Below are 14,840 nucleotides of genomic sequence, written 5' to 3'. Positions count from 1 at the left end.
TCATCACATGGCTTGGGTTTTACTAATTTAATTGATAGTTGATATAATTTCCCTGAATTCAGTTGTCATTCAGAGTATGAATATCATGCTATTTTGGTATGAATTTGTTTTTAATTTCACACAGCTCTGCAGTTGGCTGTCATGAGGTAACCAGCCCCCCCCCCCCCGCTTTTTAAAAATTGGAATCACTGTGACATTTGTGTCCTTAAAATGTTGGTCATTTGGCCTTCTCTGTGAACTTGTCATTTGTAAATAACTCCATGATTGTTCTCTTCTTATTTGCTTACAGTGGTTAAATTATGCTCTCTGGTCATAACAGACACAGATGCAGACATTGAAATTCTGACATTGATTATAAGGTTGGCATTTAGCTGACTTCTAGTATGTATGGGAGATAGATAGAAACAGAACATGAAAATGGAAAAATAAAAAATTCCTGCAGAGAATGCATGGCCTTAAAGAAGGTCCCTACAAGACCCCAGCTCAAAGAGCCTGATAATGTGGGGGTATTTCATTGAGGGATCAGGATCTAAAACTGAGCTTGATGAAGCTTCTGAAAGTGTTTTTTTCTCACCTATATTCCCCTCTGCTTTGTCCATGCCTTCTAATACTTAAGTAGGAAGTACGTAACTTAATTTTCATCACACTGTTTCCCTAGACCAAGAAGTCATAGCAGTTGAGTAGGTTGGAGCTGCTCGTAGCTGGGGCAGAATTATACTGGCAGCCATGCACAGCTTGCTCACTTGATTTTTCCCCTCTGTCTTTCTTTAAAGAAAAAAAAAATGTAACTACTTTTAGTGGTGGGGAAGAAAGATGTGCAAATAAACATGGTAAGTAAAGAAGAACCTTTTCCTCTCTTTGATGGAATTGGTGATGAAGAAATTCCAGACACAGAAGGGTGTCTAGACAAGATGCAGCAAATAGACTTGCCTGATTGGGTCAGGAAGAGTGTCCTAGGAGATAAGGCAGTTAGGTATGAGTGAGGAGAAATTACCCAAAGACCTTAACCCACCTCAGGCATTGAGAGTTGACCTGAATGACAGTTGAGAGACTCAGCCAACTTCAGAGTGAGGCAGTGATGTAATGGAAGCATTTGAGGAATGTTATTTGTGCTTCTGAGTGACAGCAGATTAGAGTGAAGAGAACTGAGGTCAAAGGAAGCTTTGTGCTTGTGGGTACCAGAGGTCGAACCTGAGAGGGGTTGTGGAGGGGACGGAGGGAGAGTTGGTGTGACTTAATGACAGACTCGATGAGAAAGTGGAGATGGGGCTGCGGATGACTTCCAGGCTTGGGAGACTAGGAGGAGAGGGCTCCCCAACAAGAATGGGAGCCTTGGAGGAAGAGCATGAGCTTAGGGCTTGCTATATCTGGCTTTTTGGATGATTTCACAGACGTTGAGAAATATATGTTGGAGGTGATATGAGAAGTCAGTCGGGGTTCATCTACTTGCAGGGCATAATTTAAGTCACACAAACAATGTGCTCCCCAAAGAGGAAGACAGTAGATAAGGAATGTCTCAGGACTTCCAACTGGTTTTTGTTTTTTTTTTTTAATAGCAGTATCAGCTTTGAGAACCAGCATTTCAGCTTTAGGACTTTTCTGACCATCTCTTCCCCAAATCTGGCCCTCCGTAGGGAGATCCTCACGCATGGCATAGCTGACTGAATATTCATCTAGTGCTCTGCTAAGGTCAGACAAGTGGAATTCTGCCCATATTTCAATACCAGAGTAAACTGGTTAGGGTGGATTTTTCTGCTTTGCTTTCTGGAAGCTTGTAAACATGTGTTCTTTTCATTGTACATGAATTGCAATTTTAACTTGTCATTGTTTCTTGTGTTCAGATGAGACCTGCCAGAGCCAAGTTTGACTTTAAAGCTCAGACACTAAAGTAAGTGCCATTTACCCACCTTGTTTCTTCTGGGGACAGGGTGCCTTCCTCCTGACCCTGTGCTTTCATTGCACCATGTTGCCTCCCCCAAACACTTAATAATAGCACTTTTTAAAGAGAAAATGAGAGATCCATAGACTTGAATATGTTAAACACCTCCAGTCACTGGGTTCTGTTTTCCCCCATAAATGTTACTCAAAAAAGTGTTCTGTGGAAGCACTTGATTCAACCAAGTTAAACAGGTTTCTGTCCCACAGGACTTCCTCCAGGGTGCCAGGGTGCTGAAGGGCATGATGAGTCTCCAGAAAAGATCTAAAGTGTATCACATTATCATTTCACAAATCTTGTTACTATCAGACCTTGCCACTGGTTCCTTGGGGATGGGGTGTGGTCCATGGAGCAGGAAGGAGGCATCCCCAGCCCCCCACGATACATGACCTCTCAGCCTCTCATGAGTGTCCCCCTCCTTGCTTACCTGGGGTTGTGGTGTTGGGGACTGGGGTGGGGGGAATCACAGCTCCCACCCACCTCCATACCTGCCATCCCTTAGGGTAGCAGAGTTTAGAATCTGTAGATGTCCAGCAGAGGTGGGTATTCTGAGGATTCTGCTTATCTGTGTTTCCGTAGTTGAGGGTAAACGGAGGGGGGAATTTCAGAACTCCCCTGAGAAGGGCTATGGCAAAAAATCGACCAAAGACATTCTTTTTTCTAGAGACAAACACCCTGGATTCCCTTCACAGGGCTCTTTAGGTTTAGAATCCTGCCTGCTGGTGTGAGACCCACACAGGTAGCCTTATCCTTTGATCCAGCACAGGGCTGACTGTGAGGTTTTCTGGACGTGCCCCCGTTGTCTAGCCAGCACCCCTTTATGTACTGTGGGACCACCTGGTGCACCACAAAGCAGGCACACCCCCTCCACCCTGCAGTCAGAGGCCTGTCTTTCCTTGTTGTTTGTTTGATGCACATGGAAAAGATCAGGTCATTTTTTCTAATTCAAGAAAATTTCAAGTTGCAGTTTTTGTTTTGCTTAAAATGTATCTATTATCTATCTGTCTCACTTTTTAAAATGGATTACTGGCTAGAGATTAACATACTATTGAGGCAAACAAACGGATGTAAATGGAAAAGTTGAAAATGGGCATGAAGAGGGAAAATTCACTTTTCTTTCCAAGATCCCTTTTCTGTGTTGAAAAGGAAGTGAACTAACATTTACTGACTGTTAACTATATCTCAGGCACCAGGCTAGGTCTTCTATTTGTAGTTTGTTGCTGATTTCTCCACAGACTCTGAGTTAGCTCCTATTTTCAGATAAAGAAAGTATTGGGTTGGCCAGAAACCCAATACAGTCATTTAGGCTTTTCCATAAAATGTTTCTGGGCTTCCCTGGTGGCTCAACTGGTAAGGAATCCACCTGCAAGGCAGGAGACCTGGGTTCAATTCCCTGGGCTGGTAAGATCCCCAGAGAAGGGAAAGGCTACCCACTTCAGTATTCTGGCCTAAAGAAATTGCAAAGAGTCGGAAACGACTGAGCGACTTTCACACACATAAGATGTTTCTGGCCAACTCAACATCTCAGAGGGATTAAGTATCTTGCCCAAGGTACCAGAGCTAGTAAATGATATAACTGGGTTTTGAATCCAGATCTGCCTAATTTCAGAGCCTTTCTACTGCATGATGCTAGATGAGTGTATGTATGGATGTATGGATGGATAATGAGATTGGTGGATAGATGGATGGATGGATGGATGGATCGATGGATAATGAGATTGGTGGATGGATGGATGGATAATGAAATGAATGGGTGGGTGGATGGCTAAATGGATAGAATGATAAAAGGATATCAGGATGTCACAAATACTGATGTAACTTGTCGCTTTTGACCTCACCCAAAGTCTCCTTTTGCTAAAACACTGAGCGTCTCAGTCTTACACTCATTGGAACATCTCCTAAAATGCCGTGACCCTCTGTCCACAGGGAGCTTCCTCTGCAGAAGGGAGACATCGTTTACATTTATAAGCAAATCGATCAGAATTGGTACGAAGGAGAGCATCACGGCCGGGTGGGGATCTTCCCCCGCACCTACATCGAGGTACGCTGGCTCTATCTCTTTCTCAGGAAAAGCCCAGACATGCCCAGAGCACCATTTATCTAACCTGTGTTTTGTTTTCTCCTTTCCTGTTATTTCCTTGCTTTCTGCTCTTTTCCATTTCCTTTGCCTCTTTCTTCCCCCCGCCTTTCTCAGCTTCTTCCTCCTGCTGAGAAGGCTCAGCCCAAAAAACTGGCACCAGTACAAGTTCTGGAATATGGCGAAGCCATCGCCAAGTTTAATTTTAACGGTGATACCCAAGTAGAGATGTCCTTCAGAAAGGTAAGCCGCCCTCTCATACCACACCAGGGGACCCCCACCTTGGGGGGCACTGTCGTCGTGGCGATGGGGTAATGGGGTGCTGGCCAGTCTGGCAGGGCGGTTGCACACCCAATTCTGTGCCCCATGAAGAAATGCATTGAGGGCAATTGAGGGATTTCTGCAGTTGAGTTTACTGATGAAAGGTGGTATTTCTGAAATCATAGATCCACCTCTCTTATAAACTGTATTCAGTGTTTACTGAGCACCTAGTAATGTGAGAAGTGCTGTGTTGGCAACTAGGTTATACAACATTAATGTGGAGAAGGGAATGTCTTTCAGACACCAGAAGTCTAAAAAACTGTGAAGACAAGAGTCATAGGTTACCAGGCGTGCAGCTTTTGGGGAGTTAGATAATTTTTCAGAGCTGTGATTTCCTCCTATGTAAAGTGAAGATAAATGGCCCTCTCACTGAGCCGCCATGAGCAAATTAAATGAAGCAGCCTCAGGGGAGCCCCCAGTGTGACACATGGCATCTAGTTGGCCCTTGGTGAGCAGGAGATGACAATGTTATCATTGCCTTCAAGGCGCTTGTACTTATTTTGAACACAGTTAAGCCAGGCAGAGATACTGTTCTTTCCAGGAATTCGGAAACTCTCTATATGTCAAAATTCTCTGGCTGGCTGAAGGTACTGAAGTTAAGAATTTTACTGAGGATTGAGGGAAGTGAGGCTATGCCTTGAAAAAAGATGAACCACCTTATAGAAAAGAGAAACAGTGGGAGCAACCTAGTTGCCCTACATCAGGAGACCAATAATTAAGCCATTATATGTATGTACAATAGAACACCTGCAGTGGGCCATTAAGCTGTGCACCGCCAGGAGAAACATAGAATTATATTTCTTGATAAAGAAGGATGTATACTGTATGTTATTCAGTACCAAAAAAGCAAATTACAAAGGGGAATACAGTGCATATTGTTTTTATAAGAAAAAATATATGCAAGTCTAATTCACATGGAATTATCTGTACCAAAATATTACCAGTGGTGACCCAGTGATAATATTATAGGTAGTGATTATTTTCTGCCTTATGTTTATGTTTTAATTTTCCTGTAATGATACAGGAAAAAATAAAATGTTAGAAAAAGAACCCCCAAAACCTTTACCTTAGAGAAGAAGATTGAATATCTGTCTGTTTTGCATTAAGCGAGTCAAAACCACTAGATTTGGGGAATTTCCTGGTGGTCCAGTGGGTAGGACTATGCTGTCACTGCCAAGGGTCCAGGTTCAGTCTCCATTCAGGGAACTATGATTCTACAAGCTTTGTGGTGCAGGAAAAAAAAAAAAAAAAAAAAGACAATTACATTTTCCTGTTAGCTTGGAGGAATGAGTCTGACCTTCTTTAGCGAAATACGTAAAGACCAAGCTTAACAGACTCCCAGCAGCTCTAACTTCTGTTAGCATCTCCATCTCAGTGATGATTAATTTCATCCAGGATGAGCACAGAAGGTTTTTCTGATAGAAGAACGTGACAAGTAACGCAGGAGAGCACAGACTACAGGCAGGGATCTCAGACGTGCTGAGGTGTGCCAGGGCAAGGACCACTGCCTCGCTGTGTCTTGCAGGGCGAGAGGATCACACTGCTTCGACAGGTGGACGAGAACTGGTACGAAGGGAGGATCCCAGGCACGTCCCGGCAAGGCATCTTCCCCATCACCTATGTGGATGTGATCAAACGGCCACTGGTGAAAAACCCCGCGGATTACATTGACCTGCCTTTCTCCTCCTCCCCAAGTCGTAGCGCCACTGCAAGCCCTCAGGTACCTAAGCTTCTCGCCACTGGTTTTCACACTCAGCCCGACAAATCTAAGTGCTAATGGCACACGGTCCCTCTGGGGTGGGTCTGCAGCAGTGCAGAGAGTATACATCCCAGGGTTTGTTTTCATGTGTACGAATGGCATTTGTCAAGAATTTGCTGGGAGAAATATTATCTCAGGGAAAAGGAAGCACTTAAGGTGATTGCTCTGGGGACAAGATGATTAGGGAGAGATATAAGTGTCTTTTTCAGTTGGTCCAAAACTCTGTTCTGGCAGCATCCTATGCTGAGTGAAGCTGATTGTCTGGGTACCACCGCTGTCCCATACATACCATGGCCAGTATGGTTCTCTTAATCATCTTACTGGTCAAGATTGGCCTGCAGAATACAAAGACTGAAAGAATTTCACGTCCTCATCCTCAGACATATAGACCAGATTCAGAATATTCTTTGCAGTCAAGAACTGGGTTGCAAAAAGAACTTACAGCATCTCTGTCTATGGGCTGAAAGGAAGTATATTTATAAGCATAATATGGTCTTTGCTTCCTAAACATTAATTATGAACAAACTTATTTTAAAATATAAATTATTCCAAACCCATCCTTACTATCCCAAAGCCAAGGAAAAAAACCAAACCTTGGGTTCAGGAGAGGCACAGTGGGGTGACTTCTGTGAAAGACTGACCATAAGTGGTAAGTTACAGGGAGGACGGTCAGGGGAACAAGAGCAGGACCTGGGGACCCAGGATGACACTTGGAGGGGGCCTCTTTTCTCTCAACCTCTAATGAGTTCCTCCTGTCTCACTTGCCATTGTTGACCCCAGGAGATGGTTCTTGGCTGAAAGCATGAGATAGGCTGACCCAAGGATTCTTTGCACGGCGAAATCTAGATCCTGTGATCTCGCAGGGAGAGAGTGGGAGCTGGGCATAAGGCATTCTGTTTCGTCACAGCATGAGGAACCCTGCTAGATTTTTATGCTTGACTGTAGCCAAGTACAACTATGAAACAAGATGGCTACACTGCTCCTACACCTCTCTGGAAGGCTCTTCACTGAACCCCCTAGAGAGAGTAAATGCCCAAGAAGGGCCAGGAACAAGGACCTTTTTAAACTCTTTACTGAAGTATAGTTGACGTACACTGTTATATTCGTCTCCGTGTACAACATAGTGGTTCAGCCAGGCCACCTTTCTCTCCTCATGGCTCTGGGTCAGGGCTTCATTGCAGAGGCAGTTGGATGGAGTGGGGGTAGGGAGCTCCCAGTGTGTCCCTTTAAATCTGATTCTGCAGACCAGCCAGCAGCATCTGTTCCTGTCCTAATGGGACCCTTTCTCCCATCTCCATGCCACCTGCTTCTCCATCCTCCCCCGCCTGCACACACCCATGCATCCACACACATGCACCTGCATCCACATCCCAGGTTCTCTCCCAGCCCGACCAGATGATTTCCTTTCTGGACACCAGCGTGCCCTGTTCATCCTCTCCATTTTGTTCCTCTCTGGACATCCCATGTGATTGTTTTCCTCCTTTATTCTCTGTGCTGACACTTGTGCCTTTTACTTCTTTTGTTTTCTTCTCTCTCCTTCTCTTTTGAAGTTTTCTGGTCACAGCAAGCTGCTCATGCCAGCCCCCTCATCTCTGCCCCACCCCCGCCGAGCCCTGTCCCCGGAGATGCACGCTGTCACCTCTGAGTGGATCTCGTTGACTGTAGGGGTCCCGAGCAGGCGTCCTCTGGTCCTGACCCCACCCTTGCCTCCTCTGCCCGAGGCTTCTATCTACAGCAGTGACCCCCTGGCCTTGTTTGCAAGGCCCAGCTCCTCGCTGCCCCTCAGCCTTCCCCATTCGGGCTGGTCGGACCGGTCCACCCCACATACAGCGGTCTCCCCGCTGGCCCTGCCGCCTCCGCACAAAGCCCACTCCCCAGCACCTGGGGCCCAGGCCTCCCTCCACGTCAACGGAGACAGTGGTACCTATGTGCCACCTCCGGGGGTCCTCCAGGATAGCTTCTCCCAGCCGTGGCTTGGGCGATCTGACAGGGTCATCTCGGAGCTTAGCGACGCCTTTAGCAGCCAGGGTAAGCGGCAGCCATGGCGAGATGGAAATGGAGCGCGTGAGAGGAAAGCAGAGAGGGAGGCGGGTGAGAGATGCCCAGGTGGACCCGCCATCTCTAAGAAGAGCTGCTTGAGGCCGTCAGACGTGGTCAGGTGCCTGAGCACCGAACAGAGACTCACAGACCTCCACACCCCAGAGGAGAGCCGGCCCCGCCAGCAGCCCCTGGGGGGCCCTTTCTCGGGAAGGGAGGCTGAGCGCTCAGAGCTGCAGAGAGGTGGTGAGCCGGCCGAGAGGAAGGCCGCTCGGACGGGTGCGAGCCAGGTAGGCCTGCAGCATGACCGTGTGTGCCCGGGCATCTCGGGCAGCGGGACAGCCTCACCCACAGCCGAGTGGATGCCCGCAAGACCCGTTTGCTTGTTTGGAAACAAAAATATGACCCAGGAGGGGATGGAGGGGTCATCCATTAGGTTGTCAGGGCTGGAACAGCTGGAGGCCAGGGACAGTCTGTATTCTGGCCTCTCGAAGTGATTCCAAAGTAAGCCACACTGTTGGGTACCTCCTGGCCTGGTGCAAAAACCCACAAGAAGGCAGGCCTTCCTCCTGGCCCAGCTGCACCTGGGAGAGGACCCCGGGTTTGCTCTAACACAGCTGAGAACACCAGGCTTCAGTTTGGCTCCGTGTGGTTTGGTTTTGTGTGCGTTGCGCTTTGTTTCCATAACCCGTGGCACTCTGCCTGCCAGCGCTTAGCCCTGTCGGGTCTCCGTCCTGTCTTGTGTTTGTGTGGGAGCTGAGCTGCTCACTGATGGGCACATACGTCTTGGTTTTGGGGGGATCAACCCACTGCTGGGGTCCTTGAAGGATAGGCCAGGTTTTTAGGCAACTGTCCCATTTTCTGTCTGGGACAACTACAAAGATTTTGGGGTTTGGACCGAGGTGGCCCTAGGATGTTTTGAGGGCTTAAAAATTGGGGGCAGGTGGTGGGGAGGTGAATGTGGCAATTAGATCATGGTTCTAATACTGGCTATGCTGTTTAATACCTCAGAATTCAGAGCCTTTGGGCAGCTTCTTCAAAGTAGCTGAGTCTGAATGCCTGCTCCCCTCTACTCTCTAGTGATTTGGAATTGGGTTACTTTCCCCTTCTCAGCCTCAGTTTCCTCATCTGTAAAATGGAGATGACAACTCCCTCACAGTCTGGTTGAGAGGATTTCATGAATAGATGGATGTCAAGTGCTAAGCATAGGGGCTGGGAATGGAACACATCAGTACTTTATAAGTGGAAGCTCTTCACCTTGGAGCTTCTGGAGCTGAGAACTTTCTAGAATGTCTTTTGAACCAGATGGAATTCTTGAAGATGTCTCCAAGCCATTTATTATCTACTGTGCACAATGCCCATGGTAGATGATGATATTTAATCTCAGTTTCCCTTTAAAGTGTCATTTACTCAACAGATACTCATTTGAGGCCTATAGACACCTCCTGGGCAGGATATAGGGTTTCCCATTCTGCCTTCGAGGAGCCTGTGCTTCAGGGAGACTGGCACGCACAGCTGCAGAGGTGTGCCTGGAGGCTGCAGGAGCCTACGGCCTGAAGCGCAGGTTTGGCCAGACCTGCGGCCCCAGCCTGATGCTGGGGAGTGGGGCGTCATTGCTGCGGGGAAGGACAGAGTGTGATAATGGTCAGTAGTCAGTCTCTAGCTCCCCACCGGCTTTCTCCTGTCCAAAGTAGGAGTGCAATTTGTCTCTCACTCACAGGACAGTGTAAGGATTAAAGAAGGTAGGTGTGGTGCCTGGCAGGCGGGAAGGCTCCCTGAAGCGGGATGTTGCTCCAGCTCTGAGGGCAGTGCTGAGGAAATAGCCATACCTGGGGAAGGCTTTGCCTGGGCAGGTGTTCCCGGAAGGCATGTTCTGTGAGGAGAGAAGGGTGTGTCCAGTCAGGGAAAGAAATAATTTGCTGGGGGAGAGGTGGTGAAGTGACTCCTCGTGGTTGGTGGTGAGTCATTGCGGCCCAGTGCCAGGACTGTACACAGGATGCGTACACGGTGCTCGGAAGAGGCTGGGGGTACACACTTCCCACTTCCTCACTAGGAGAGGAGGCGGTGTGCTGCCAATACAGAAAGCCAAGCTTGTTGAAAACTGCTTTTTCTTTCCTGGTGGGCCTCCAGGCCCCAGGTGCACCCCTTCGCATCCCCTCCCTCCTGCTCTCCCAACAAAACGCTGGACCCTGGCCTTACTCCATGTTGAGAGCCGGGGGGTTATGTGAAAAACGGCTGCTGCCCACACACTCCGTCACCAATTCCTTCACCTTCCCCTCCTAGGACTGGGACCTGGAAGACAGCTTGGGAAGTGAGATCCTTCCAAGGAAGCTTTCTGCCTTTCTTGAGGCCCTCTTGGGCTGACAGAGCACAAGATGGGAAGGGCTTGAATGACAGGTATTCTCTGGTGACCCAGTGACCTCAGGCTGTGGCACTTACTTGAACAAATGCATTCCAGACCTGCTTGTATTACCAAGAAAATTGTCAGTCGCTCTTGTCCTTGCTGGGGGCAAGGAGCCGAACCAATAATTCAACTCTGTTATCAGTGTTGGGGACCTAGATAGATATTCTGATCTATAAGGGGAGGGAATCTAACCAGAGAGCAAGAAAAGACACTCAGAAGTGTTTTGACCTTTCCTCTTCTATTTGATTGTCTAGGATGTTCCAGGCACTGTGCAAAATGCTGCAGGAGGCAGAGAGGGGTGAGCATTGTCAGGGGCCCCCCTGCTCTCAGGAAAGTCTCTCCTCCTTTCTGGGCTTAGAAGGCCTCATGGAACTGGCTGTTTTGACAGCTAAACCAGCCTCACCCTCCCAAGTCTCCCCTGCTTGTGCGTCTGGAAAGTTTCCACCCATCCTTTATTTCTCCACTCCTTCCAGGAAGCCTTTCCTGCCAACTTTCCCCTCCCCCTGCAAGACTAGATTAAATGCTGGACTTTGTGCTTTCACAGCCCCCAGCACCTGATCTAAGGGGCACTTATCAACTCTATTGTATTTGTCCCTTTGTCTGTCACCGGCAGGGTGCAAGGACCAGGACACCTGTTACGAGGAAGGTGCTCAACAAGTATTTGTTGAGTGAAAGCAAAGATACATTATGAATGACCCCAACTAACGGAGCGTAGATCTCTACTGGGGGATAAGACATGTTCACAAAAATAATTATAAGGTAGACCAGGAAGGAGGGTCACAAACAGTTTCCTTGGGGAGTTCAAGATGAGAATAAGCAAGGGGTGGGGGGTGTGGGGTGAGGTGGACAGATTTCAAGAGAAAAGTGACTTCTGATTTGGAGCTTCAGGAACTGGGAGTTTTATGATAGGTGAACAGCAGCGGGGCAGCATTCTAAGCAAGCAAATAGCCTAGCTAAGCCCCAGGGGTAGGAATGTGAAAGGGCAGGTGAGTTCTGGTTTCAGTGGGGCTTCTGTGTCCGCAGGTGGGGAGAAGGGGCTGTGAGCAAAGCTCGGAGGGCTGGTTGGTGCACATGTAGATACTGGTCAGCACCTCCTCACAGAGTCTGGTCATCCTCCACAGGTCCTGTGACCCTTGCTAACTGGTCATCCACATTCCCTACTTGGTGCTAGTCCCTGTTCTGCTGCTTTCTTTCTCCTGAGTCACCTGTCCAGCCCATCCCACAACCCCCAACTCTGCAGACGTGTGAGCACTTCCTTGTGAAAGGGTTTGACTTTTCACTCTTTTGTAGACTCCCAAGCTGATGTGGCCTTGGGTCGGTTGTGCATGTTTTTAGCTAGGAGTTCTCTGAACAGCAGAAGGGGGTGAATGAGGGGCAAGGGGCGATTAGAGGAAGACAGGATCGGTGGGAAGAGTGCTGCATTCAAAGTTAGGGTTCCTGGGCTCTATCTCCTGCCTTGCCATGAGCCTGCTGTGTGTCTCTGGGTGAGTCACTTCCCTTCTCTGGCTTCACCATCCATAGACAAAAGATCCAGACAAAGCTGACTTCTTGTTAGTTTTGATAGTCTCTGATTAACTAAAAATCCTGTGTGAATTTCAGTTATAAGGAAAGAGAAGAAAAAATACAAAATTTTAAGGAGGGGGGTTTATAATAGACCTGTGGACCTTCATAGTGAAAAAATAAGTGTTTCCCTTTGTTTTTTGAGGGACAACTAATTGGACAAAAATACACAAAATGCCCAAGAGTTCGGAATTATCAACCAAGTTCCTGGGTTTTGTTGAGCATAATTTTGGCTAGGAAGATTCAGGACAATTGGTCAAGAAAGTGAAGGGGAAGATGGTCTTGGGATTCTCCAGCATTCATCAATATTTTCTGAGCTTTCCCCAAGAGAGAAGCACTGTTCGCTGACTAGCCTCCAGATTTGGTTGTTAGGAGCTTCTATAACTGGTGTAAGAGATCCTCATAGAATTTTTTACTTTAAAAGAATCTTTAAAGTCACTCCAGTGACTTGTAACGTTTTCTGGATCACAAAACTTTTGAGAATCTGAGGTTAGCTGAGTCTAGGCCAGGGGTTTGGGAAAGAGGGTGGCACACACACAATTTTGCATAATTATAACAGTATAATCTGGGGGAATAATTTTTAAATAAAAGTATTCAGGAAAGCTCTGTGTCCTCAAAGCATCTGAGAAGGATAAGAACAATACTACAGCCTTGGAGAAAGGAGAGTGGGAAGGGAAACAGGACCGAAAAAATGTGCTTTGGTGAGCTCAGAGGGAACAGCCCTTACCACATGGAAACTAGGTGAGTTCCCAGAACTAAGATAAGAAAAAAGCTGTAGGCCTGCCTTGAGCATAGAAATCAGAAATAAAAGGGAAAGCATGTGATACAACTTACAAGAATGAAAAGGAAATTTAAATGTTAAAACACCCACCTAATAAGGAGAAACATTTTCCTTTGACTCCCTGAGAAGGGAAATCTCTAAATATACACAGAGTGTTCAACAATGTACAGGGTGGGGAGAGACGCTGGTTGCAGTTCTTAGAAAAATCACCAGCAGGTATGTATATGCTTAATAGTCAAGGCCCAGGGAACTAAGACCTGAAGTTTCAGGATCCACCCCTAAAAGAGGTGTTAGGAGAGAAATGGAGGATTTCAGTAGAAACCCAGCTCATGCCAGCTGCAGAGCACATGTGAACTAAGGTGGCCTCTTGATCAGCACTTCCATCCAGCTATTCGGATATCTCCCTCTGGCAGATCAAGCATGATGGGAGGTGTGGGACCTGGAGTCAGAGAGACCAGGGTCCAAATTCTGGCTCTTCACTTCCCAATTCAGACACACTGGGTCTTAGTTTTATAAGATGAGGTAAATATTGACCACTTAATATTGACTTGTTATGAGGATTAAATGAGGTTTTCTGGAGGTGAGTGCACCTAGCACAGAGCATGTAATTGGGACTCATTAAATATTGTTGTGTGATATCGAGGTAACAGGGAAAAGAAAAGTAGTTTATCCTCTTACTCCATTTCACCTAAGAGAGGAAGATGGGGTTGGAGGAGAGAAGAAAGTAGAAGATGGAAGAATCCTTTTACTGGATTGTTGCCATTGTTCCATTGCTCAGTCGTGTCTGACTCTGAGACCCCATGGACTGCAGCATGCCAGGCTTCCCTGTCCTTTACTATCTCCTGGAGTTTGCTCTAACTTTATCCGTTGAGTCAGGGATGCCATCCAGCCATCTCATCCTCTGTTGCCCCCTTCTCCTCTTGCCTTCAGTCTTTTCCAGCATCAGGGTCTTTTCCAGTGAGTTGGCTCTTCACATCAGGTGACCAAAGTATTGGAGCTTCAGCTTCAGCATCAGTCCTTCCAATGAATATTCAGGGTTGATTTCCTTAAGGATTTTCTGGATTATTCACACAAATCCAGACTTTAGAAAATTTAGAATTTACACCCTGTAAATTAGTGCTTCTTCTTATTCTCTCACCTTGAGTACAAAGGCATTCTCTTGGAAACTTTTGGTTTCTCCATACTTGGATACACGTTTGGCATCAGTTGTCTCATTGTTTTAGGAAAGAAACAGACCCCACCACAGAATATATGAGAAGGTTAAGTGTGTAAGTTTAGTGCTATCATCAGGTTCAGATTACATCAAAGCTTGTCTGTGGACTGATCTGCAAGGAGATTGAGTGTAGGTGGTAAGCAGTTGAACTGATTGGTTATCATTTGTTTTGTTTGTAAGCTGGGTTCTTTTTCTTAGTACACCCAAGAGAAGGGCTCAGTGGAGCCAGACTATTCTGCAGACCTGCAGAGGTTTCCTAGAGCCAGGAGCCCGAATCATTCAGGTCTCCTGCCTCCTCTGGCAGAGTCTGCCTGTGGTCCTCCAGGAGCTGTGGTTTTCTCTGCCATCAGGGCAGCCCCTCACCTCCCACAAAGCCAGAAGAGAACCCTCCGGACACCCTGGAGGCTGCAATCAGAGCCGCCCTCCACCCCGTCTCCAGTGAGCAGTGAGGAAGTGCTGCTCCTTCTAAACCAGGTCAGCCCGGCCCAGTCTTTGTTCTCAGTTCATGGGATGCACACACACTAATGACTACACGAGAACGTCAGAGCCAAAGAGGATATTTATGTAAATCATGTCCAAGCCTCTTATTTTACTGAGAACTTGAAATCCAAAGAAGTTAAGCATTTTCCTCAAGCGACAATGAACTAGTGTGACAGTCTGTCCTGGAACCCTCCCTTCCAGTCCAGCACCCCATGGGAGGCCAGCGCTGGTCACCAGAAAGTAAGGGTCTGAGGAAAGGAGAAGGTTTGGAG

At 47.2% G+C, this 14,840-nt stretch overlaps 1 protein-coding gene across 5 annotated transcripts in view; it reads left to right on the top strand.

Annotated features, from left to right (window-relative positions):
• SORBS1 (sorbin and SH3 domain containing 1) overlaps positions 1-14,840 on the top strand; it is a 232,300-nt gene that overhangs the window by 204,067 nt on the left and 13,393 nt on the right. For 4 of the 5 annotated variants that reach the window (XM_061162242.1, XM_061162241.1, XM_061162244.1 and 1 more), the window contains 4 exons: positions 1,842-1,888; positions 3,863-3,977; positions 4,131-4,256; positions 5,860-6,054. In XM_061162242.1, the coding sequence (XP_061018225.1) occupies positions 1,842-1,888; positions 3,863-3,977; positions 4,131-4,256; positions 5,860-6,054 (483 nt within the window). Of the gene's footprint in view, positions 1-1,841; positions 1,889-3,862; positions 3,978-4,130; positions 4,257-5,859; positions 6,055-7,643; positions 8,421-14,840 lie in introns of all 5 variants that reach the window. The other variant, XM_061162243.1, reaches the window with a different exon arrangement.

The sequence above is a fragment of the Dama dama genome, chromosome 15, assembly GCF_033118175.1.
Source record: "Dama dama isolate Ldn47 chromosome 15, ASM3311817v1, whole genome shotgun sequence".
Classification (NCBI taxonomy): domain Eukaryota; kingdom Metazoa; phylum Chordata; class Mammalia; order Artiodactyla; family Cervidae; genus Dama; species Dama dama.
This window is presented reverse-complemented; position numbering and strand designations above follow the sequence as displayed.